Source organism: Gossypium hirsutum, chromosome A04 (genome assembly GCF_007990345.1).
Source record: "Gossypium hirsutum isolate 1008001.06 chromosome A04, Gossypium_hirsutum_v2.1, whole genome shotgun sequence".
Taxonomy (NCBI): Eukaryota; Viridiplantae; Streptophyta; class Magnoliopsida; order Malvales; family Malvaceae; genus Gossypium; species Gossypium hirsutum.
Genome location: NC_053427.1, coordinates 6,901,212 through 6,927,145, shown reverse-complemented (window position 1 = coordinate 6,927,145; position 25,934 = coordinate 6,901,212). Strand labels below are relative to the sequence as shown.

Genomic DNA, 25,934 nt, shown 5'->3' with positions numbered 1-25,934 from the left:
TATCACTTCAAAATTTCACTCATGTCTTTCAAAATCCCCTAAATGAAGGCGATATGCGATATTTGGCAATTCGTGGAATCGTGCCCTAACGTGTCGGGTTGCAATTTCTCGTTTGCTTAAAATAACCAAATATCCCTTCAAAATTTCACTCAGGTCTCCTAAAATCCTTTAAAACAAAGGTAATGCTCGGTGTTTGACAATTCGGGAATCATGCCCTATCGTGCTGGGTTGTGATTTCTCATTTGTTCAAAACAATCGAGTATTCCTTTAGGTTTTCACTCATATTTATTAAAAACCTTTAAAATGAAAACAATGTTTAACATTCGGCGATTTGAAAATCGTGCCCTATCGTGTTGGGTTGCGTTTTTTTGTTGTTTCAAAATAATTGAAGATCCCTTCGGAATTTCACTCACATTTTCTAAAATCTTTCAAAATGAAGGCGATGTTTGATGTTTGGTGATTTGAGAATCGAACCCTATCGTGCTGGGTTGCGCTTTTTCATTTGTCCAAAATAATCGAATATCTCTTCGGAATTTTACACGTATTTTTTAAAGTGAGGCAATGTTCGATGTTCAAAAATTTGAGGAATCGTGCCCTACTGTGCTGGGTTTCGGTTTTTCGTTGGACTAAATAGTTGAACATCCTTTTGTGATTTTCGAATCATAAATTTTCGGACGTCAAACAAGAAGATTTTTGGTAACCAACTCAAGTTATTCAAATGTTATTAACAAGAACCACATTTCAAAAACATTTTAATTTTAGACATAAGGACAGTATTTAATCGATTTGGTACCAATTTTGGGCGTAGTGAGGGTGCTAATCCTTCCTCATGCGTAACTGACTCCCGAGCCCGTTTTCTAAAATTTTTGTGGACCAAAGTCGTTGTTTTAGTAAATCACAAATGTTTTATTAAAATAACCAAATTCTTAGGTGATCCGATCACACCCAAAACAAAAAGATTGGTGGTGACTCCATATTTCATTTTCAAAAAGTCGATTCCCCTGTATTTTCATTAAATTTAAAATTTTAAAATTTTTGAAAAAAGGATGGTTTCGATAGCTTGGAGACTCCACTAGGGATCTTGAGAGTCGAGCCATAAAAATCTATTATTTACTGTCATTTTGTCAAAAACCAAAAATATATTTTGAAAATCATGTATCTTTCGATTGCATTCGATTGTGTGATTGTTTTGGTGCGGGTCTTGTAGAATAGTACTGCATTTCATTGCATGACCACTGTGGTCACACCTTCTAAGTGGGAGTAAGAAACTACACTTTCGTAAGGTTTTCACCTCCGCATGGGCTAGTGGATTGCTTCAGGGGTACATCCGTACCTATGATTTCGTGAGATTTTCATCTCCGCATGGTCATAGGGAAATGTACCCCCCAAACTGAACTCGATCTATATGAGCCTATAATGGGTGAGGATTGAGGAATCTGCTGGTTCGGGTACCTTATCCCTAGAACTAAACCACATATAGTGAACCTTAGGAGCTATCCTCGGGTGAAGCCTCGTCGAGCTTTAGTACTTACCTGTATATGCGCTATAATTATCGTTTATGTGCTTGCATTTTATCGCTATTATTTGATACTAACCGGTGTTTTGTTTTGATTGTCTTTTTTGCATGACATTGCATACTAAAGGAGGCGTTAATCCGTATTCAATTACTAAGTTAGAAAATTTGACATGGAGAATGAATTTCTTAGTAAAGTCGAGGATAATGCAGCCGTTCGTGCATGGTCGGAGAGGCTACAATCTGAGAGAGGGGATAGCTTGGCAGAAGGGTATGTGTCGGAGCTGCAAGATTTCACTCGCGTCAATGTAGTACAGAGAGTTGAGAGACATTTGGGCTAGTTGGGATGAAGGGATCAGACAGTTGTTTTACCAAAGCTATGGTGACATATCCTACCTACTAGACATTAGAATGGATAAGCATTTTTTTCGAGCCTTGGTGTAGTTTTGGAATTCTGCGTACAAGTGTTTCACTTTTGGAGAAGTGGATTTGGTACCTACCATGGAGGAATACACTACTTTGCTCAGGTGTCCCAAAATTTAGGTCCGGAAGACTTATGCCCGGGTTTTTAGTAATCAGACATTCGTGAAGAAACTCAGCAAAAAAGAGATAGTAAATGTATCCCTTGGGAGAATTTGCGAGATTTGATCTTGACGCATCCAGACAAAAGAAAGAGGGTCGAATCTTCGCCTTAAGCATCTACGGATTGGTAATTTTTCCTAAGGCTTTGAGGCACGTAGACGAAACAGTCATTGATTTATTCGATCGCCTTGAGAAGGGAATCACATCGGTACCGGCGATATTGGCAAAAACATTCAAATTTTTGAGCTCATGTCGAAAGACGATGAAAGACGGTTCATTGGATGTGCACAATTATTGATGTCAAGGTTTCACGGGCACTTTTGGAAGGTAGACAAGGTTTCTTATCGGGTCTTTTCTGAGGGTTATTCCCCGTTAAAAGAAGAGGCAGCTATACAAAGAAGAGAGGATGTTTCGGAGGAGAAATGGATGGACATTCTTCAGAACCTCAAGGAGGGGGATATCGAGTGGAGAGCTTATTGGATGGTTCCTGACGAGATCATGTACCGATGTGGTAACTTCGATTGGGTGCCATTGTTAGGAATTTGGGGAGCTACCAAGTATACTCCATTGATAGCCTTGAGGCAATATAAGTTGAGGCAGTTTGTACCCATGACCTACGGACTTGCTCATAGTGAATTCTCTTTTAAGGGTGCTCACTATAAAAAGAGAGTTCGGGCGTTATCGGATGCTTGGAAGCAAACTTGTTGGATGAAGAGGTTAGCCATCGATTCCATGGTAACGCCTGAGTATAACGAGTGGTTTAAGAAGAGGGTTAATGATAATATTCCTAGGCCAAGCTCGAAGAATGCTCGACCTATCAGGGAAAAATTACAAGTCACCCCATCACAATTGGAAATTATAAGGCAAGATTTCGAGAAGAAAAGTTCAGATCTTGGGAAGAAGATCGAACAGTTGGAGGAAGAGAAGATACACCTAAGGTTAGACGCTGATGTTCAGAGGTCAGAGGCTGAGCAATGGAGAAAAGGAAAAACTAAGGCCGAAGAAGATCTAGACAGCTTGAAGATGAATTACAAGAAGCTGCGCCTATCTATGAGGACTGCGGGTTTAGGTAAGACTTCCGAACAATGGTGCCATGAAATCTGAGAAGAAAAAGCCAATACCGAGAGGTGGGAAAGGAAATTCCGAGAAGTTCAGGCATGAAACGAAGATTTAGAGAAGAGTCTATCGGAAAGTAGAAGTGAGCGAGGTGAAATAAGGGCTAGAGTGGCAGAACTCGAGAAGTCTCTGCATCAGTACCGGAACCGCAACATCGCGATAGAGTTGAGGGCAAGCTTGAGCAAGATAGAAGAAATGAAAGGAAAAATAGAAGAGTTGGAGACGTCACTGCAAAACTGTAAGATGCGGGTCTAGTTTCTCGAAGCAAACGAGGATCGTTGGAAAGAGCAGCTTCACCATGCGCAAGACCAGGTCAGAAACAGAGATTACCTTATGGGGGAAGCCATAACCCAGATTCGGGAGGTAGCGGACTACTTGCAAACTTTAGCGGTTCAGGCAGACACACTGAGCGTGAAGTATGAGTTGGAGTCGGATCGCGGACAAGAACTGGCTACGTTGCTTAGAAAAATTAGGACTTTGAGCATTAGAGCGAAATTTTTTTTGTAACTCGACTTTATGTAAAAGATTTTATTTTCAAGTGAAATTTTCTAAGGGCAATTGAATTAAAATTGATGCCTCATTTGCATTCATGCATTTGCATTACATCATATCATTATGCATTAAAGGCCATAAGAGTTTTCTAATTAATTAATTAAAATTTATTTCAGTAACCTGGAAACCAACGAAAACCAACCAACCACGCACCCCTACGGTACAAGAAAAAAATCAATGGATAAGAGACTCAAGAAATTGGAGCAAATGCAAAAGGACATGCAAGATCAAATGCAATCTCAGATGCAAGAGTAGCTAGCCAAGATTCAACGAGAGATGAAGGGGAAAATGATGTCCTCCCAGAGAGAAATGATGTCCAAGTTATCCAAATTGCTGTTGGGAGGAATGGATAAGGGAAAGGGCCCCATGGACCAAGTTGAGGAAACTAATGAGGATCTCCAATACCCCCTAGCTTTACTCCGAGACATATACTGATGAATCCCGAGATCAACCTACAAAAACCATCTGTCACAATCATGCCCCAGCAAGTCCAGGCCAGAGCTTCAATTTCGATGAACTTCCAAACTGGCTTAGGCTTTAACTTTGTCAACAACCCGAACTATCCGCCCGTTCCCGACTTGGATGAAGTTGCTGAAGAAGAAAAGGCGAGGATGGATTCGCAAAAACAATTGGAAGAATGGTGTAGATGGCTCGAGGAAAAATTCAGAGGTATATAATACGGGAATTTTTTATTTTGTCAGATCTTACTCAGAAAATGGAAGAGGTATATAATAGAAAGATGCAGAGAGATAAACGAAATAAAGAGTCTTACGAGAGAAGTTAATAAAGAGTCTTACAAGAGAAGTTCCTCTAAGTCATTTTCAGCATTTTCGTCTAAAAAGCCTAGAGAGGAATTCAATCGAATGACTTCTATGCCTGAACGATCAAATAAGAATAAGGCAACTCAACAAGATTACGGGATGACTATTAGCCCTACAGTTTGTGTGGGTAGTGTGTAGAATGTTCCTAAGCCCAAATGTATATATTGTGGGAAAAATAAATTCGGTGAATGTAGAGGCAAGGCAGAAGCTTGTTACAAATGTGAGGCCACTGACCATTTTATTCAAGAATGTCCTCAGCTGCAAAAAGAGGAAGAAGAACAAAAAGAAAAGCAATTAGCCATTTCCCAAAGAACTAAACATTCAAGCCAAAGTAATGCTACCTGGGTTACTCGTTCGAATATGAGAGATAAGGCTACTCAGTCAAAAACTAAAGCGCCGATATGTACTTATGCCATTCAAGTGAGGGAGAAAGCTACGGCTCCAGATATAATTGCTGGTACATTCTATCTTTTTGATCTTTTTGATGTTATAGTATATGCATTGATTGACCCTGGGTCTACACATTCTTATGTTTGCACTGCATTAGCATCAGAGAAGAAATTGTCTGTTGAACCTATTGATTATGACATTCAAGTCACTAATCCATTAGGCCAAAGTGTAATAGTTAATTTAGTGTGTCGTGACTGTCTACTGAAAATAAAAGGCTGTGAATTCCATGCTGATTTGATGTTACTACTTTTTCGGGAATTTGATGTTATTGTAGGAATGGATTGGTTGACAAAGCATGATACCATAGTAAATTGTAGAGAAAAATGGATTGATTTGAAATGTCAGACAAGAAAGATGATTATTGTTGAGTCTACAAATCCAAAAGAAATTGTTAGAATTATTTCAACATTTTTAGCTCAGAGGTTGATGCGAAAAGGTAGTGAGGCATTTTTAGCCTACATTCTTAGTACTCGATTTTCTAAATCAAAGTTGGAATAGTTACCAATTACTAATGAGTTTGCTAATGTGTTTCCTAAGGAATTATCGGGTTTACCACCTAATCGTGAAGTTGAATTTGTAATTGATATAATACCTGGAACAACTCCGATAGCAATAACACCATACCATATAGCACCAATTGAGCTAAAGGAGTTAAAGACATAGTTGCAAGAGTTATTGGATAAAGGGTTTATTAGACCAGGTAATAAGTTATTTAGGAATTTTATGTTAACAAGAAAGTATAATTTAAAACTAATTCTTGTTTAGATTAAATTAGAGTCCTAGTATACTTAGGAGTTTTATTTAGATTTATTTAGCTAGCCTATATATAGGCCTTCGCATTGTACACAAAATAGACAATTGATTATTATTCTATTTTTCTTTTGAGTTAATAAATTCTCTCTAAGTTTTTCTTTTCAAGAATTTCTCTTGAGTTTCTTTTAGAAGAGTTTTAACAATCTTTTTAGATTGTGGGGATCATCTTCAAACTTTTTCTTGCCAAGGTTTTTATCTTGGAGGGGAAATTAGAGCTGCTTGAAGGGGGTTGTGGATTCTTCGTGTTTCCAAGGCTTCTTAGGACTTCTACACGCCACGTTCTATCTTTCCATTATCTTTCCATTTGTCTTATTTATTCACTTCCTTAATCTTTGATTTATTATTTTATTTTAGTTATTTGTTTTAATTGTTTTATCTAACTTGGATTTAATTTTCGTTCAGGTTATATAAAAAAAATCCAAGTTTCTTTCCGAACGTCTAGAGCCCTAAGTCAAATCCGCGACTTTGACAAACTTTACGATCTGCTTTCGCGTTCATCCTTCTCACCCTTTATCAGACATGAAAGGTATCTGGTACGAGCTCGCAATTTCCAAGTCTATTATAAGGAACTCCAAGAACCAAAGCTATAATGTTTGGTTTTCACTTTCAACAGCAGCATATGCAAGAGGTTAGATGCCATTATTTGCATTTATCCCAACAACTACAAGCAAGTAGACACCATAGTATCCCTTCAAGAAATATCCATTTAAACCTACTATCCTCCTACAACTTGCCCTATAGCCATCTTTGCATGCCTGCAAACAAGCATACATCCTTTGAAACAACCTGTTATCCAGATAACAGATTGTTGTAGTTCCCCCATTTTGGGTCCTAACCTCCAACAAATACACACAAATCTTCTCATATTGAGCCTTATGAGCTCCTTCAATTAATTCCAATGCCCTAAGTTTAGCCCTCTTACATTTGGTTAGTGAGACTATGCAACATAAATCTCTTTTGACATTCACCTATCCAAGCTAAGGTTACATTCTTATTTTTATAGACTTTAGAACAAGTATGGTTAGAGTTTGAACTCCTAATTTTCCAAGTCTGGTCAGTAGGGTCATTAGGGTTTAGTTTAGGGGCCCATATGAATGAAGAACATTTTTCACTACAGACTGCCTTTAACCTTTTTAAATCATTTTTGGGAAACTTAAGAAAAAAACTATTCAACCTACCATACTTCTTGGCAGCTTCTTTTAGACTATCTTTAGACTTAAATAACATTTTAACCTTAAGTCTAGGATTACCTATGTCATTCTCTAGGTTGAACTCAAGCCAATTTATTCTCTAGGTTGAACTCAAGCCAATTTTGGCTATCTGAGTCAGATTTATGTGCAGTATCTAACTCCCAGAATCATCACTATCACATAGTTTACCTACTTCTATACCATCCATGTTTAAACCATCTAAATTAGCTCTTATCCTATTAGACACATCATTTTCAGATGCATCACTACCAGACACATCACTACTAGACATTTCTTATTCATTCTCATAAAAATTGTCATTAATTAAACCTATCAAACAAATTACTCATCAATAAAGGCAAACAACATAGGCAAACACTTTAACCATTTTTGTCAGACAATAACCAATAAAAAATAATTTAATACGAACACAACCATTTCTGTCATGCACATAGCAGAAAATAAACAGTACAAAAATAATTTAATACAAACATGACCATTTTTGTCATGCACATGGCAGACAATAACATACAATAACCAGTACAATATAGAAGGTAAATAACAAATTTGATATTGCCACATACAATATAGTAGCTTGGATACAAACAATGACAGATATAAACAATAAACATCAGTTTGATAATGGCATTCATACAATGGCAGATACAAACAATAAACATCATGCACATGGCATACAATACACATTATATGTCATTCACTTTAATAACCAAACCCTAATCTGTCATGCACATTAATAACAAATAAAACCAAAATCGAAATAACCGTAAATCGAAATCAAAATCTAAATCAAAATCTAAATAGAAATTGAAATTGAAATCAAAATCAACATCAACATCAGAATCAGTGAGTGCTTCAAAATTGAAATCTAAATCGAAATCAAAATCAAAATCAAAATTTAAACCAAAATAACCCTAAATAACCCTAAATTGAAATAACCCTAAATCCAAAAAATAAAAAACTAAATGCAACAACTTACCCATTAAAGTGGATGTAACAACATTGTCAGCTTCTCTTCTATTGACCATTGTCGCTGAGAATCAAAACACTGAATGGTTTCTGGTTTGGCCTTCTTTTCTCCCCAAACAAAAAAGATCAATCGTACCCTAAACCCTTATACCCTGTTAATAAATTATTGAATCGATTTCTAACCCTAAACCAACCTTCTTAATTGATTCTCGAATCAGTTTCAAAACCAAACCAACCCAAATCACAATCGAAATTTACCTAAATAGATTTTTTTTCCCAAATCCCCTTAATCAGAATCTATTTCTAATTTTTTACCCTTAAACCTCATAACCCTTCAATTTTTTCCCTAAACTAGCCCCAAACCAAGACCCATAGCCACTTCACCAACGTGGCAAGTTAACTTGCCATATCAGCTGGTTAACTTGCCACATTGGCGGTCCTGTTAACACATTAACAAAAATTGTTAAAAAGTGACTATTTTGTCACTTTTTTATAACGTTAGTGACTATTTTGTAACTTTTCGAAAGTTAAGTGACTGAAATGAAACCGAAGTAACTATTTTGTCAACTATCCTAAAATTGGGTGACTGTTTGTGTAATCTACCCTTCTTTTTTTTTAGGATAGGTAATTTAGGTTATTAGTTAGGCTTAGTGGGTTAAAGATGTTAGTGGGTTATGGATTTTTGGGTTTATAGGTTGGGCCTTGGGTGGCAATGGGCTAACTGCTAGTGGGCCTGATACATGTTATATATAATACTAATTTTTTTAAAATTCAGTTAATTGAATTAATTTTTTCAATCAAATTAAATTAATTAATCAGTTAATTTGATTTAAAAAAAAAAGTTTCCAGTACTTCTAATGGTGCTAATTGTTAAGTGCCTGCTTTTGGACATTGTGAAAACTATATAACCCAAAGACTTTCACATTTTTCTAGGTCGTCCCCTCTCTTGTCCTATCAAGTCTTAATTGCAAAAGAAATGCATGGGACCTTTGGCAAACCAATCAGTACTAGCTTGTTGCAAAGAAAGATTCTCCTTTTCTTTCCGACCCACTATTTACTAAAATACAATTGAGAAAAACAAATACTCATAATTTAGATCCAACATTGCAGTATTCTCATAATTAAATCCTTTGGCAGATAAACTCCAATTTCTTTACGAAGGTTTCTCATTTATTTTAATACAAGCTTGATTTATACTTCTTCATTTTGTTAGTTTGGTCCTAACTCTAAAAAATAGAAAAATTTAATTTCAACATTTACATATTTACAAAAATATTGTGGGCTAAATTTATTATCATATCAATCAAATTTATGTAAAATTGATGAAAAATATTAATGTTGTGATTAATTGCTCACTTTCGAAATTGGTAGGGATTAAATTGCTCCGATTTTTTTAGAGGGACTAATTTGTTGAATATCAAAATTAAGAGAGACTAGAGAGGTCATTTTACCTAGTTTAATAATTAAATGACATGTTAAATCTTATGTAACATAATTTAAAATGAAAATTAAAAAAAGAAATATTGAAAAAATAGTTATTTTAAAAATCTTGGTTTTTAAGTTTTTACGAAATTTTTATTGTTCATTTTTTAAATTTCAGTTTTATTTAATTTTAGTTTCTTTAAAATCTTCATTTTAAAATTAGTTATATAAGATTTAACGAATCATTTAATGATTTTAATAACAAAAAGACTTGATTAATATAACATCAATAGTTTAGAAATATAATTAGATCAGTTTAAAGTTTGAAAATAAATTTAAAATAATTGTCATAATCTAGGGGTGGTTGATGCAATTAACTCTTTTCTAATAGTGCTAATTATTAGGTCTGCTACAGGACAATGTGAAAAAGTGGAAAGCAGAGTTGAAATATGACCCACAGACTCACCTTTTTCTGAGTCGTCTCCTATCATAATTGCAAAATAAATGGAATCAGTACCAACTTCAATAATTTAGATCCCGATATTGTGGTAATCTCATAACACAAATCCTTTGCTACTAAACCAAGAAAACCCAATTGTCTTAAGAGTTCATATTTTCCAATTGTTCGAGTATTTATTTATCTCCTTTCCCTTAAAGAGAAAAAAAGATCTTCAAGTTTTTTTTTTCTTTTTTCTTCTTCAGTTTTGCTTACTTTCTTTTGCTCCCAAAAACCAAAAAAATATCCCTTCAAATCCCATTTGATGGTTTTGAAGTAGTGAGGATCTTCTCAGCACTTAGTCTAGTTTGATTTTGAAGTTCCCAAGTGAGGTAAATGTATTTATGTATGCTTAATTTCTTTAATTTTGATTTTTTTAATATAAATTTGTTTTATATTTCTTGATCTAATATTATATTTTTATGTTTTTCTTGAACTAAATCAGAGCAAAATAGACTGTTTGGATTTGCTTTTTTTCACACTCAAATTCTTGGAATCATTACTTCATTTTGAAGGGGTAAGTGGGTATGTTTATTATATTTTCCATCATTATATGCAAAATATTAATTGGGTGATAAAAAAATTGAAAATATCTATGATTAAATTTCATTTATAATTAACTAAAAGTGTATTTTATCATTAATATTATTTTTATATTTTTTATATTTTTATTTAGTGAATATTTAATTCACTGTTTATACACTATCGATGAATAATTATATCACATAATATTATCAAATAAAACAAAACAGCTAATCACCATTCTTAAGTAGCGCTTTGAGCTTTTAGCCAAATGCATGATTTCAATATTGGAACTTTTGTATTTTTTCTTTTAGGAAAAAGGAAATTTCAAAAAGCCTATTCTTATTTATTTATTAGTTTTGTGGAAAAGAACTTGCTAAATAATAGAAACATTGGAAATACATTTGTCTTTAGATTTCGCAAAAATGAATAATGAAAACACATTTTCATTTGCTAAGAAAATAAAATACTCAAGAAAATTGATATTTTAAATGTAGTAAAAATCATACAAATAATTGAAACATCGCTTCAAATGTTTACATATTTTGTTAGTTAAAAACCAATAAATTTAGTCTCCATATTTATACATTTACACTTTAAAGATAAAGAATTGCTCGCAATTAAAACACCTAATTCAAGATCCACAAGTGTCATACGTAAGCCTCCAAAGTTCAAGGGAAATAGAAATGAAAAAATGCGATAATTTAAAGTATCTTTTCCCATTGTCTGTTGCTAATGCCCTTGGGTAATTGCATACTTTGAAGATAAAAAATTACTTGCATTTAAAAAATATAATCCAAGATCCACAAGTGTCGTATATAAGCTTCCGAATTTTTAGGAAAGTAGAAGTTAAAAAAATGGAAAATTTAAAGTATCTCTTCCCATTATATGTTGCTAATAGCCCTGGGCAATTACAAACTACGAAAAGAAACAATTGCTCACAATTGAAAAAAAAAAATCCAAGCAACACAAGTATCAAACATACGTCTACTCTCAAGTTTAAGGAAAGTATGTGTATCTCATTGCAATTACTTGACATCTCTTTTCTTTATTGTCCTATAGTCACATATAGAGAAATTTGACTATACTTTTTATTCCAGGTTTTATTGATTGATTTGCCTCAATTGAAAGGAGCAGATGTGAATGAGATTATACTCACACAATCATCTTTGCATAAGTTCGAAGTCAACAATTTTCAACAAATCTTTTATTATTTTGGCTATTTATTTTTTTACATATTACTATTTATTTATTAGATTGTTTCTTTTTCTCTTTAATAATTCGTTATCTGAAATGAGCAAACCATTGCATGGTTGTTCAAAAGATAGATTTTATTTTATAATTTTGGTCTAAAATTAATCTAAAACATCTTTTAAACAACTTAGTTGACTATAATACCATTTAATAAGATAAATAAAATTTCATTCAGAAAAAAATATTAAACAAAATATATGTTTTAGATAATTGCAAACTCTTTATCTAATACAGATTATGTTATACCCATTATAGGTGTAAACAAAATAAACTATATGAAATTATCTTTAAGTTTTAGTTTGGTTTGTATTGACATTGTTGTCAGAGTAGAAGGATGTGAGTTCTAGTGGGTTCGAGTACGTTTATACTCTTATTTAAGGGTGCGAAGAAAGTGTGAGTAGTTTTAGGATTTGTATAAAAAAATAAACTATATAAAATTATATTTAAGTTTATTTTTTAAATTAGGTTTTTGTACAGGTGGTTTTTTGTTTTTATTTTAAAATATATATTAAAAAAAATTACAGATATAAATAACATGATAATATTATTAATTAATTTATAAAAAAAATGAGTTTAAATAAATTCCCAATTGAGTTGTTACACCTGTCAAATAATTTGTATATGTTTAGATTATGTGATATTATTTATGAAATTGTGTTTTTATACTTGATTTAAGGCAAATTTTTGTAAAGAAATTAATTAATAAAATGATAAGTAAGTTTTTAACATCTTTGAACATTTTGAAATTAATATGTTTATAGGATTTGGTGCTTTAGGGGATGAAAAATGAGCAACCGAGCAATTTGTATACATGCAATTATGAGGAATTGGACCAAGATCATACATCATCACAACATCATCTCCGACCCATTTGCTTCCCATATTTGACTCTAATCGATATCTTAGAATGTGAAAGCTTGAAATTTCTCTTTCCAATTACTGTTGATCATGGTGGCCCTAAAAAACTAAATGCACCCAAGTTGCAAACGTTGAAGATAAAGAGGTGCTCTGGATTAGAAGAAATAATTCAAGATCCACAAGTATCAAATATAAACTTCCAATGCCTAAGGGAAATACAAGTTATAGGCTGCAATAATTTGAAATATATCTTCCCAATATCTGTTGTTGATACTCTTGGACAATTGCATACTTTGAAGATAAAGAGTTGCTCGCAATTAGAAGAAATAATCCAAGACCCACAAGTGTCACACATAAACCTCCAAAGTTTAAGGGAAGTAGAAGTTAACAAATGCAATAATTTAAAGTACCTCTTCCCACAGTCTGTTGCTAAAATCCTTGGGCAATTGCATACTTTGAAGATAAAGAGTTGCTCACGAGTGGAAGACATAATCCAAGATCCACAAGTGTCAAATATAAGCCTCCAAAGTTTAAGGAAAGTAGAAGTTCAAAAATGCTATAATTTAAAGTTTCTCTTCCCAATGTCAGTCAATGATAGCCTTCAGTAATTACGAACTCTGAAGATATTAAACTGCTCACAATTGGAAAAAATAATCCAAGGAACAAAAGTATCAAACATAAGTCGACTCGAGAGGGTAAGTAAGGGAATTATGTGTACCTCATTGCAATAACTTGACATCTCTTTTCCTTATTGTCCTATGGTAAAAGATTAGAAATTTGACTATGCTTTTCATTACAGGTTTGGTTGATATATTTGCCTCAATTGAGAGCAAAGGGTGTGAAGGACATTATGCCCCCAGAATCATCTTTACAGAAGTTAACAGTGAGCGATTGTCCTCAATTGACACCTGTTATTATTTCGAATAAATTACAAGTAAGATTTTTTTTTTGTTATTTATTATTCATTTGTTTGTTTGTTTCTTTTTTTTTTAAAATTATTCGTTGTCTAAATTGAAGAAATGATTGTGTATAGTTGTTTAAAAGATAGTAATATCATTTAGTAAGATAAATAAAATTTCAAATCAGGAAAAAAATATTAAACAAACTTTATGTGTTAGATATGTTGCAAACTCTTTATCTAGTAGTAGTAGTGGCGGAGTTAAGGCTGCAGGCAGAGGCCCTAGTTCCCCTTAAAATGAAAAAAATTTCTATTTAGGCCTTTTATAATTTATAAAATTTTAAATTAGTAATGATAAAATTATATTTTAGCCCCAAAAATAATAAAAATTTGATTTAATCCTTAAAAATTTATAAAGATATAGACTATTAAAATGTTAAAATTACATTTTTACTATCGTAAAAATATCCTATTTAATTCCGTCCTCTGAAATTTTTTTTTCTAGTTCTGCCACTACATATTAGATTGTATTACACCCATCATGGGTAAACAAAAATAAACTAAATAAAATTATATTTAAGTTTAATTGTTTTTAAAAAGAAGGTTTTTACATAGGTGGTTTTTTGTTTTTATTTTTAAATATATATTAAAAATAAAAGCATATATAACGTGATAATATTATTAATTAATCTATAAAAAAATAAGTTTATGTAAATTTCCAATTGAGTTGTTACACATGTCAAATAATTTATATATGTATAGATTATGTGATATTGTTTATGATTGTGTTTTTGTACCGTATTTTTAGAGTATCATCTTGATTTAAGGCAAATTTGTGTAAATTTGTGTAAGGAAATTAATTAATAAAATGATAAGTTGTTGACATCTTTGAACATTTTGAAATTAATGTTTATAGGAATTGGTGCTTGGGAGGATGAAAAACGAGCAACTGAACAATTTGTATATATGTAATTATGAGGAATCATCACAACATCGTCTTCAAGCTATTGACTTCTCACATTTGACTCTGATCGATATCTCGGAATGTGAAATATTGAAATTTCTCTTTCCATTTACTGTTGCTCATTGTGAGCCTAGAAACCTAAAAGCACCCAATTTAAAAGCGTTGAAGATAAAAGGGTGCTTTGAATTGGAAGAAATAATCCAATACTTAGAAGTATCAAACATAAGCTTCCGATTCTTAAAAGAAGTACAAGTTACAGGCTGCAATAAATTAAAATATCTCTTCCCAATGTCTGTTGCTAATAGTTTTGAGCAATTACAAACTCTGATGATATGGAGTTGTTTCCAATTGCAAGAAATAATCAAAGTACAAGAAGTGCCAATCTCAATGACTCAAGATCTTCCGTTATTGAATAAAGTTGAGTTGGTTGAGTTGGTTAATTTGCCTCAATTGAAGGGAAGGGCTATAAATGACATCGTGCTTGCATCACCAACTTTGCACAAGTTAAAAGTGATGGGTTGCCCTCAATTGACACGTTTTATCGTTACAATTAATATACAAATAAGACCTTCTATATATTATTTATTGAATTTTTCAGCTTTTGATAATTTTTTGTCTAAATAAAGCTTTAAGTAGTTTAGTTAATTAGAATACCAATTAATAACATAAATAAAATTTCATTTCAATACTTTTATAATCTATATAAGAAAAATATATATTATTTACAAAGAATAAATTGTTTAGACATTTTAGTTTCTTATATATATATATATAGGTTGCAAACTCTATCTAGTATCATGTAATATTATTTATGTTGTGTTTTTGCACCATAATTTTAGAGATTTTTCCCTTTTATTTTTTTTTGTAAGTTATGAACATAATTATATGTATTTGAGTAGAAAAAAAATACTTATTTAAAAATTTGAATTCTTTGACTATATAAGGTTGAAAAAGAAATCTTGGGCTTTAGGAAGAAAATTGGATAAAGAATCTAGTTTTGAACATTAGTGCTCAAACTTAAAGAATCTAGTAAGTAAAATAAATTAAACCTTAATTTTAACAAAAAATGTTCGAATAAAAGTTCCATAAGAAAATGAATTAATAAAATGATAGGTGAGATGTTAATCGCTTTGAACACTTTGAAATTGATGATATGTTTATAGGTATTGGAGTTCTCGGAGATGACAAACAGGAAGCAAAAAAGCAAAGTGATTGTCCCTAAGATGAGAGGAGGAACATCAATAAGTATGGAATACTTAACAATTTCCAATTTTGAAGAGTTATTTGAATATTCTAGATATGATCTTTCAAGTCTGGATATCTTAAACTTGTCCGAACTAAGTGAATTGAGGGTGATATGGAGTGGTTTCAACCAAAACTTTCAGAATCTCACTCAATTGGCTGTCAAAGATTGCAAAAGGTTAATATACATCTTCTCATCTACCATGGCTCGATATTTGCCACAATTGATGAGGTTGGATATATCCGACTGTGAGAAATTGGAGCAAATCATTGAGAAGGATCAAACTTCATCCCAACATCATCTCTTCCCTAATCTAACTCTAATTGATATCCTCAGATGTAAAAACTTAAATGTCTCTTCCCAGTTACTCTTGCTCATGGCGGCCTTTCAAAACTATATCGATTAAACCTTAGAAGGGTCACCAAATTAGAGCAGGTGTTTGAAGGAGATGAGGCAAATGTGGGTAAGGACGGAGAGAAAGTGATACACCTACCTCAATTAAACACCATGATGCTTGATGGGATACCAAACCTTGTGAGCTTCAGCCCTATGGGTTATCATTTTGTTTTCCTATCTTTGAGGCTTTTGCAAGTAGGAGTTTGTCCTAACATAACCACAAGATTTAGTGTTGATTCAAATCAATCAGTGCATGCCAAAACCACAAGATTTAGTGTTGATCCAAAGCAACCAGTGCATGCCAGAACACAGGTACACTATTCCTCCTAACTCAATAATAAGCTTTAAAACAAAACTTCATCTGTTGAATTATTTTCTCTATGTATTCTCCCAAACTCTTTATTCACTAAGCTTTTAATTTCTATGCATTGGCTATCAGAGAAATTCTTTTTTCTAATGCTTTAAGTTACTAAATGAAATTGCATCAACTGTAATTAGTTTTTGTTGGCTGTCAATATTTCTTTCTAGACATTCTTGTTGCATTGTTATTTTCAATTCACTGTTCTTGTTCTTAATATGTCATCCTTTATCCAATTTTGGAAAACTGTCTTTGCTTTCTTCATCATCAATCATCAGAAACGAACAGTAATAAGTCAAGGTTTAATTTGTTTTTCAGGCAAGCCAATCAGTTAATGAAATTATGGAGGAGGAACCTGCTACAACTCAAGAAACTGCATGGCCAATTGGTAGTAATATATGGTGGATGAAATGAATAAGTCAATACTCTAGTAAAGCTTTCTGAATAGGAAAATGAATGGAGCACTAAATGAAGTCATTTCTATTAAGGAGTTCATTTAAAAATTCATCATTGTGAATGTTTAAATTGAATGCCATTTATTCCTTACTATGTTCTTTTTCTTTTCCTTGTGATTGAGGACAGATTTTAGTAAGCTGTAAGAAAAAACAAGGCTAAGCATATATTGAACTTATGTGAATTCTGTTGACTAATCTGAGATTAGAAAAAGAATTAAGTAATTATTAAAAAAATTAAAATATAAAGATAAGATCTTTGACAGAACTTACAATTATTTGTTCTAGTCTACTGCCTTAACCTTCAGCACATGAATAATATATACTTGTCTAGAAATAAATATTACCACTTTATTAAAAGTGGTAGGCATAGTTTAAGCATACATCAACATTTCATCCTATCCATAGCCATTGTGTTTGGCAAACAATTGAGGTCCCTCAAGCCAACGTTGGACGGGACCTCAACCCAATGTGATATGAAGTGGTCTCATTCAGATCATTGCATTATTGCATGAGTTGGACCTAGAAAACATCTTGTCCTTGATAGCAACCTCAAATCTTCCAATGTCTCCTTGATAGCAAAATACTAGCCTTCGAATTTGATTCAACATCGAAAAGGCATCCATTCAAGAATTCATAATGGACATCCACCTGAAAGTTAAATACATCCAACTATTGCTCCTAATAAGCTCAAAATTAAAAATCAATTCTGAAAATGTCACATCCCAAGTCTTCCAAACCTCACCTTTTATCTCCGTCTACTTGCAAGCTTTCCCTACTTCTCTCAGTATCATCGTTTTCCTATTTGTAAAATATGAATCCGAGAGAGACCTATTCACAATTCTGTCATCCACTAATTTCTGATTTGCAGTCTTCTCACCCTCTCCTTTGCTCTCCCAATACTGCCGACAATTCTAAGCTGATGACTAAAATTTGATTCCTCTTCAGAATCCGGCGGCTCTTCAACTAAGGCTCCCAGCCAAGTAGCCTCCAATGAGGTGTGATTATTATGGATTTTGGTGCAAGTAAATCATTATTTTAATAATTGGCTCCAATATTTCAATGAGAAATAATTTTAACTACAATTTAATTAACAACTTTGTGTAAATATTATATAGTAGTATTTAATGATAGCATAGAAATAAATTATTGATTATATACCATATTTTTATAAATTAAAATATAATTATACTGGAAGTTCTATAATATGATATTTAATAGGTTAATTTATTAAGTTACATATTTTAAAATTAAAAATTTTATAAATATGTTAATTGATAATTATTTCAACTTTTAGGTGTTAGAAATTTATATTAGAAATATTAATAAAAGATTGCATAAATGATTGATAGCATATTAATAAATTTAATAATTTTAAAGATAAAAAATTATAAATTAATAGTATATGATGCTTAATATAATAGTAAATGCTAAGATTTTGTAATCGATTAATAATAAAGAGGTAAACACTTAAAAACATAGTACTAAATAATTTATAATACATGAGTAAAAAATATTATGGGCAAAATTTTGGGAATTGTAAATTTCAAATTAATTATTCATGAGTACTATTCAAAATAAATAGTGATGATTTTTCATCCAATAGATAAATTTTCATGGGATATGTTTCTTTTAAGAAGTATGTCTAACATGAAGGGTTGTAGCTCTTCAAAATAGTATCGTTAAGTGCATATAAATAGAGAGACTATGGTGCTCACAATGTACATTACAATCAATCCAATTTCAGAAAATTAAAGTAAGAGTTAGGGAATTCCTCGATTTTTCCAATCAAAGGAAATTCAAAAGATTTGTTGTATCTAGGGAGGACATTTGTCTTAACCTTCTAACAACTTTACGTGAGGGCAAATAGTTCTCTTTGGAAAGCATCATTCGTGCCTCGAAGTCTACTATTTAATTTCATATAGTCTCTGGATCTATCGTCTCCACTCAATATCTCCAACAATCAAAGAGAACTAATTTAGAGATGGCAAAGGAAGCTACTACCGCATTCAAAGTGATGAACCAATAATTTGTGAAACTTGACCGATTTGATGGCTCAAACTTCAATCACTGGAAGGAAAAGATGTTGTTCCTTCTTACCATCTTAAATGTGGCGTACGTTCTAGATCCAAACCTACAACTTGTGGAGGATCTCGCCCCCAATGAAAACCTCGAGGAAATTGCGAAAGTGGCAGAACTTAATAAGAAGCACAAAGAAGACAACTTCACATGTCGATGACACATCCTCAACACATTACTTGATCAATTGTATGATCTCTAAATATTGATGCAATCCCCAGTGGAAATATGGAAAGCTTTTGAAGAGAAATACAACACCAAATGACAAGGTACTAATAATTTTTTAATGATGAAGTATTTTGAATTCAAAACGCTCGATAGTATCCCGATCATGGATCAAGTCCATGAACTACAAGTCATTGTAAGCAGGCTTCATGACTTGAAAGTTGTTATTCCAGAATTGTTACAAGTTGGGGCTATCATCTCGAAGTTGCCCTCGTATTGGAAAAATTATTAGAATAAACTTCTACATATGGTAGAGGACTTCACTGTGGAGAAAATACTTAGGCATTTGCGTATTGAAAAGGAAACTCAGAAGCGTGATGCGAAGTATCTTCCCCAAAGTTCTAAAGTGAACCATGTCATCGAGTCCAAGAACTATCGAAATGGTAAGCGAAAGGCCACATCTTAGACCAATGACTGCAAGACAAGAAGAAAATATCTCGCAATTGTTATAATTGCAATAAGAAATGACACTACATTAAGGATTGCAAACTTCTCAAAAAGAAGCAAAATGCTAGAACTTCCAAAGACAATATGGTGGAGGACATGGACTTAGTGGCCATGGTTACGGAAGGGATTGACTGTTTAGAGATTGATATGATTAACAAACTCAACATAGCCATGATCGATAAGTCCTATAATTGGTGGATCAACTCCGGAGCTATTGTCCATGTGTATAATGATTGACAACAATTCAATATTTATGAATTAGTGGCAAATCGTGAAGTGCTTATGATAAACTATCAATTGGTTAAGGTGATTGGTCAAGGGACGGTGGAACTTAACTTCACATCTGGGAAGAAATTGGCTTTGATTAATGTGTTGCATGTTCCCTATGTGAGAAAGAATTTAATGTCTGCAATTATTCTATGTAACAAGGGGTTTAAGGTTATCTTCGAATCTGATAAGTTAGTCTTGCTTAAGGATGATATATATGTAGAAAAAGGACATTGTAATGAGGGCATGTTCAAGTTTAGCATTGATATGAATAAAGTTAATTCTTTTACTTATATTGTTGAATCTTATCATTTGTGGCATGTATGTTTAGCATATTTTAATTTTAAAACTTTACAATATATGAAAAAGAATGGTTATATCAATCTAAGTAATGATAAGTTGTGATAAATGTGAAGTTTGTATTCAATAAAAAAATTTTACCAAGAAGTCGTTTCCTAATAAGTGTGAAAGGAATTCAAAAGTGTTAGATTTAATCCATTCGGGTGTTTGTGAATTACATGGAAGTCTAACAAGAAGTGGAAAATGATATTTTATCACTTTTATAGATGACTTCTCTAGATTTACTTATGTGCATCTCATGAGAAGTAAAGATGAGGCTTTTGATATGTTTAAACATTTTAAAAATAAGGTTGAGAATTTATTTAGTAAGAAAATCAAAGTGCTTCGTAGTGATAGAAGTGGTGACTATTTTTAAATGGATTTAATGTATTTTTTTAAGGAACAACGTGTGGTACATGAGTGTTTCGCACCTTATACTCTGTCATATAATCTATGGAGTGAAGCATTATTGACTGCGTGTTATATCCTTAACAGAATACCATCGAGAAAAATCATAGTATCTCCATATGAGTTATGGAAGGGTCAGATGTCAAACTTATTATTTCAACATGTGGGGGTGTTTGGCTTACTATAGAGTTCCCGACCAACGGAGAACAAAGTTAGGACCAAGAGCCATCATTGGTGCCTTCGTTGGATATGCCCAACACTCTAAGGCTTATCATGTTCTTAACTTAGTGTTAAATACGATAATTAAAACAAGAGATGTTGTTTTCATTAAAATTAAAGTTTTCAATGATTAAATGGATTCAGAAAAAAATATCAATCAATGATCTCAAGTGATCAAACTAATAAAAGTCTTTGTGACAAGGATACAAAGTCGAGGAAAAGTCAAAGAGTGAGAAAAGTAAAGGGCTTTGGTTTTGATTTTATTTCCTCGCGATCTTTAGCATTGCTTGTTGAGGGAAATAGAGAATTCATAATTAAGAAGATCCCCATAATGTTTAATATGGATGGTGATCCACAATCTTATGGTGAAGCCATGGATTTTAGGGATGCGAAATTTTGGAAAGAAGCGATCAATGATGAATGAATTCAATACTGTCCAACAATACTTGGATTGTAGTTGATCTTCCTCAAGGATCGAAACCAATCGGGTGTAAATGAGTTTTTAAAAGGAAGAGTACTCCAATAGGGGGTTCCCCAACCTTTAAAGCTAGGTTGTGGCTAAAAGATTTATGCAAAAGGAATGCCTAGATTATTTTGACACCTATGCACTAGTGACTAGGCTGACCTCTATTTAAATGCTTATGGCACTTGCATATATCCATAACTTACATGTACATCAAATGGTTGTTAAGATGGCTTTTTTTTAATGGTGATCTCGACGAAGAAGTCTACATGGAGCAACCAAAAGGCTTTTTGCTTTTTAGGAATGAACATAAGGTGTGTAAGTTGATCAAGTCATTATATGGTTTAAAACAAGTGCCTAAATAGTGGCATGAGAAATTTAACTTAGTTATCTTATCATATGGGTTTTTTTACATAATGGTGCAAGTATCGGTGTAATTATTTGTCTCTATGTAGATGATTTGTTGATTTTTAGGACGAACATGAAAGGTGTAAACGAGACCAAAGAGTATCTAGCCTTGAATTTTAATATGAAAGATCTCAACGAGGTAGATACAATTCTAGGTATAAAGGTGCAAAAGCATAAAAGGGGCTTTACACTAAGCCAATCTCACTACATCGAGAAAGTGTTAGAAAAGTTCAAGCACTTGAATATTAAGGATTCGAACACTCCATACGATTCAAAATTCAAGTTAAGTGAGAATAATAATAAGGCTATAGCACAACTTGAGTACGCATACGCAATTGGCAGTCTAATGTATGCAATGCATTACACTAGACATGATATTGCATTTGTTGTGTGAAAAATGGCAAGATTTACAAATTGTCCTAGTCCCGATCATTGGAAAGAAATTTGTAGGATTTTTGGCTATATTAAGAAAACAAAAAATTTAGGATTATTCTATAGTGATTATCTCACGGTACTTGTAACACCCCAACCCCGGCCTAGACGTTATGGTCGAATTTGGACGTGTCACAAAGAATGGGTTTTGAAACTAAGTTACTTCGAAAAACTGGGCACTCTTATATCTCACATTCATTCAGGTTTATTACAGAAAGTGTTATTTAACCATTCATTTGCCAAAACACTTTTTACAGTGGAAGTTTTACAAAACCGGTACATTTTAGAAATACATTTCGTATTCTTAGAAAACCTCTTTTGGGCGTGAAGATCCGTGTCCGTAAAACAATTTGTCAAGCATGCAAAAACCAAGCAAATCAATCTAATTTAAGTTAAAAACCAAACGGTCCAGAGAGTCCCAAAAATTACAAAATCTCATAATATAACCCAAATTAATTAATAAATCATAAATTAATAAATCTAAACAGTTTTATGGAAGAGTGGTCACCGCTGAGCCCTTGTTGTACCAATCTGCCTAAGATTGTGGATTACCTGACAGTACAGACAACAAATATGAGTTTACGTAAACTCAGTGTGTAACACAACAGAAATAAATATACAATACAAACAGAATTAAATACTCAGTCAGATACAGATACAGATTCGGGCTCAAGCCTATTTTAGTTACAGATATAATAAACAGAGTCAGATAACAAAATCCTAACCCCATCCTCTACACATCATCTCCGACCATCCCAACATACCATGTGGGGTTAAAAACACCCACCCATCCCTACACACCATGTTGTGCTATTACGACACGTATCAGATATAGCGTAGCCAAGCTGCCAGATATTAGGCGATGATTGTCGTACAGTACACTTCTTCCATAAATACAAAACCCACCCCACAATCATATACAGAATAGATACAGAACATATATACATAATTAACAGATTAAAACACGCTTATATATATAGATATCGGCTATGCAATTAACATAGTAATCAGACATCCATAATTATACTCAGAACAGTGCTTCAAACTATCAGATCATATAGCTTTAGGGTTTATTTAGTCCTTATCGACCTTACAGTAGGCCCACAGTCAATTGGGATGACTCGTGTGACCTTAGGAAAAATTTTAAAATTTTGGGCCTAAATGCCCATATGGGCCCACACACCCAAGTCGGCCTAGCCCATGTGGCCCACATGGGAACACTCGAGCCATCACACGGCTATGTGTTGCACACGGCCATGCCTTCGTCGACCACACAGTCGTGTTCTTGCACGCGGCCTACCACACGGATGACCACACGCTAGTGTGACGTCGAGAGTAAGGTTTTTCGGCTAAACTAAGACCCCAAACACTTAAATCGCTGCAGAAGCCTCAGCCAAATCTTGTCCTTCACCTAAAATGAGAATAACAAAAACAAACCCCTCATCAAACACTTAGTCAAACGTTAAAATTCTTAGCAAAACTAGAACTTACCAAACGAGTCAGTCGAAAATCATACACAAGGAGACGAATTGAAAGAAAAATCAAGAAAGAGAAAAGAAGAACGAAAATCATTTAGAAGAAAAAAAAGGAATGTCCAAAAAGGAGAAAAGGGATGTTTGGGAAAAAGAAATAATTTGAAAAAGAAAATAAAACTAAACTACTGAAACTCTAATAGTCAAACGGGTAAAAATAAACTCCCACACTCGTGCAGGGATTCTAACACAGGACCTCCAACACACTAACTCCCTTACTACTCGAACTAGCAGGCTCATTCTAATATGAGATTACAGGCAATTAAGTATAAGCCAACAGAATAAAAGTAGGGCTTGGATCCAAAAATAACCAAAATTTGCGAAAGGTAAGGCCTGAACCCAAAACCTCACTTACACACCCAGAACACTTAACCACTGAAGCAGATACACAGTTGTGTCAAAATTAGACGGAACTATAATTAAGAAAATTAAGGCGTTATAATACTAGAAGGTTACACAGACGCAAGTTGGATTACAAGTTTAAATGACAATAAGTCCACATCGGGATGGATTTTTACGATTGGAGGATGAGCCATTAGTTGGGCCTCCAAAAAACAAACTTGCATCTCACACTCAACTATGGAGTCTGAATTTATAGTCTCAGCGACAACTAGCAAAGGAGCGAAATGGCTAAGAAATCACTTGCTAGATATAAAGTTGGTGTCACAATGTAGGTTCGCCATTTTCGTATATTGTGATAGTGAATCCACCATGTCTCGAGCGTATAATAAGGTGTAAAATAGAAAGTCTAGATATATAAGTTTGAGACATGAGTATGTGAGACAATTGGTTAGAGACGATGTGATAACTGTTACCTATGTTAAGTCAATTAACAATTTAACGGATCAATTGACAAAAGGTTTGTCAAGGGATTTAGTTAAGATTACCACCACTGAGATAAGATTAAAACAACTTTAATCGCATTATTGAGAATGGAAACCCTATTTATTTTAGCCAAAATTTAGTTTCGAGGTTCAAAGGGTAATAACAAATTATCGAATGACAACGTGCACAAAAATCAGGATTTAGTGTTTATATTTTAGGAGGATGAGTTTTACTCTTAACAGATGGACATTAATTGTCATGAAATCCATATATATGGACATGAAGTGGTGTTACTTCAATAAGATTTTGTTTATGGTTTTCTCTTTTACATGTTCATGAAACGAGATGAGAACATGGTCATAACAATACTAAAGTAAATAAACTCTTACTCTAATACTTTACAGTTATGTGTGAAATATTTTTGGTTTTGGTATTGACTTTAAGAGTGATGGTTCAAGTGACTAGCCACCATTCACTTTGTTGATACTTTGAGAGTTTGAACTAAGGGAGGGCTCAATCTGTGGACACACTTCTTTATGCATAATCGTTCTGTGTTTATTTTCTGGAATTAACAATCTAGTAGGGGATTGTTGGAAATTTTATACTGTAAATTAATTATTAATAAGCACTATTCAAATTAAAAAGTGATGATTTATCATCCAATAGATATATTTCAATGGGACATGTTTCTTCTAAGGAGTATATCAAACATGAAGGGTTGTGAATCTTCAAAATAATATCTATTAAGTGCATATAAATAGAGGGACAATGGTTCTCACAATGTATATTACAATTAATCTTGTAATGGCCCAAAAATTTCGAAACCCAAAAATCCCAAAATCCCGAACTTTCTTTGTTTCAATTTTGATAAAAATTATATTTAATGTTCTTATCCAAGTGATAATTTTAATAGGTCTTAGTTAAGGTTTGAGTTCAAACCTAGGAATAAATGAAATTATAGTTTAGATATTAAAAGAATCAAGGCTGGCAAGTAGTTGGGCTTTTAAATAAAGTAGGGGAAAATAGTGTCAAAAAGCCTTGTAGAAGAGTGGCTAAGTGACGCCACTTAGAGTGTAGAGAGACGGCGTTAGTAGCTAGCAAGGAGGTCCAAGGTTCGAATCCTAGCATAGTGGTTTTAGAAGTTTAATTTTGGCTTTCTAGAAGGATGGAAGTGGCGTGAAAGTGGACTCTATAGGAAGTGTTTAGGAGAGAAAATTAAGGAAAGGATCAATGGGTTATCAAGGAGAAAAACGAGGAGATGAGAAGGGAGAAGTGATGGAGCCGAATAGGGAATTTGGTATGGGAAAATTTGACTATAAGGCTTATAAATAGGTGCCAAATGCTAGGGTATGAAGCTAATGCTGAATTTCCTTCACCCTGTTACCAGAAACTCTTTTCTCTAA

General features: G+C 33.1%; 1 protein-coding gene and 1 long non-coding RNA gene across 2 annotated transcripts; both read left to right on the top strand.

Annotated features, from left to right (window-relative positions):
- The first annotated feature begins 9,958 nt into the window (after nt 1-9,958).
- Nucleotides 9,959-11,769, top strand: LOC107948663 (uncharacterized). Its single transcript, XR_005925420.1, has 3 exons — nt 9,959-10,274; nt 10,388-10,467; nt 11,565-11,769. It is a non-coding gene; the product is annotated as an uncharacterized lncRNA (long non-coding RNA).
- Nucleotides 11,770-13,186: 1,417 nt separating this feature from the next.
- LOC107948662 (uncharacterized) lies at nt 13,187-15,077 on the top strand. Its single transcript, XM_016883286.2, has 3 exons — nt 13,187-13,271; nt 13,376-13,510; nt 14,391-15,077. Exons 2-3 carry the CDS (start codon nt 13,427-13,429, stop codon nt 15,060-15,062), a joined length of 756 nt encoding a protein of 251 aa, XP_016738775.2. The 5' UTR covers nt 13,187-13,271; nt 13,376-13,426; the 3' UTR covers nt 15,063-15,077.
- The last annotated feature ends 10,857 nt before the right edge of the window (nt 15,078-25,934 follow it).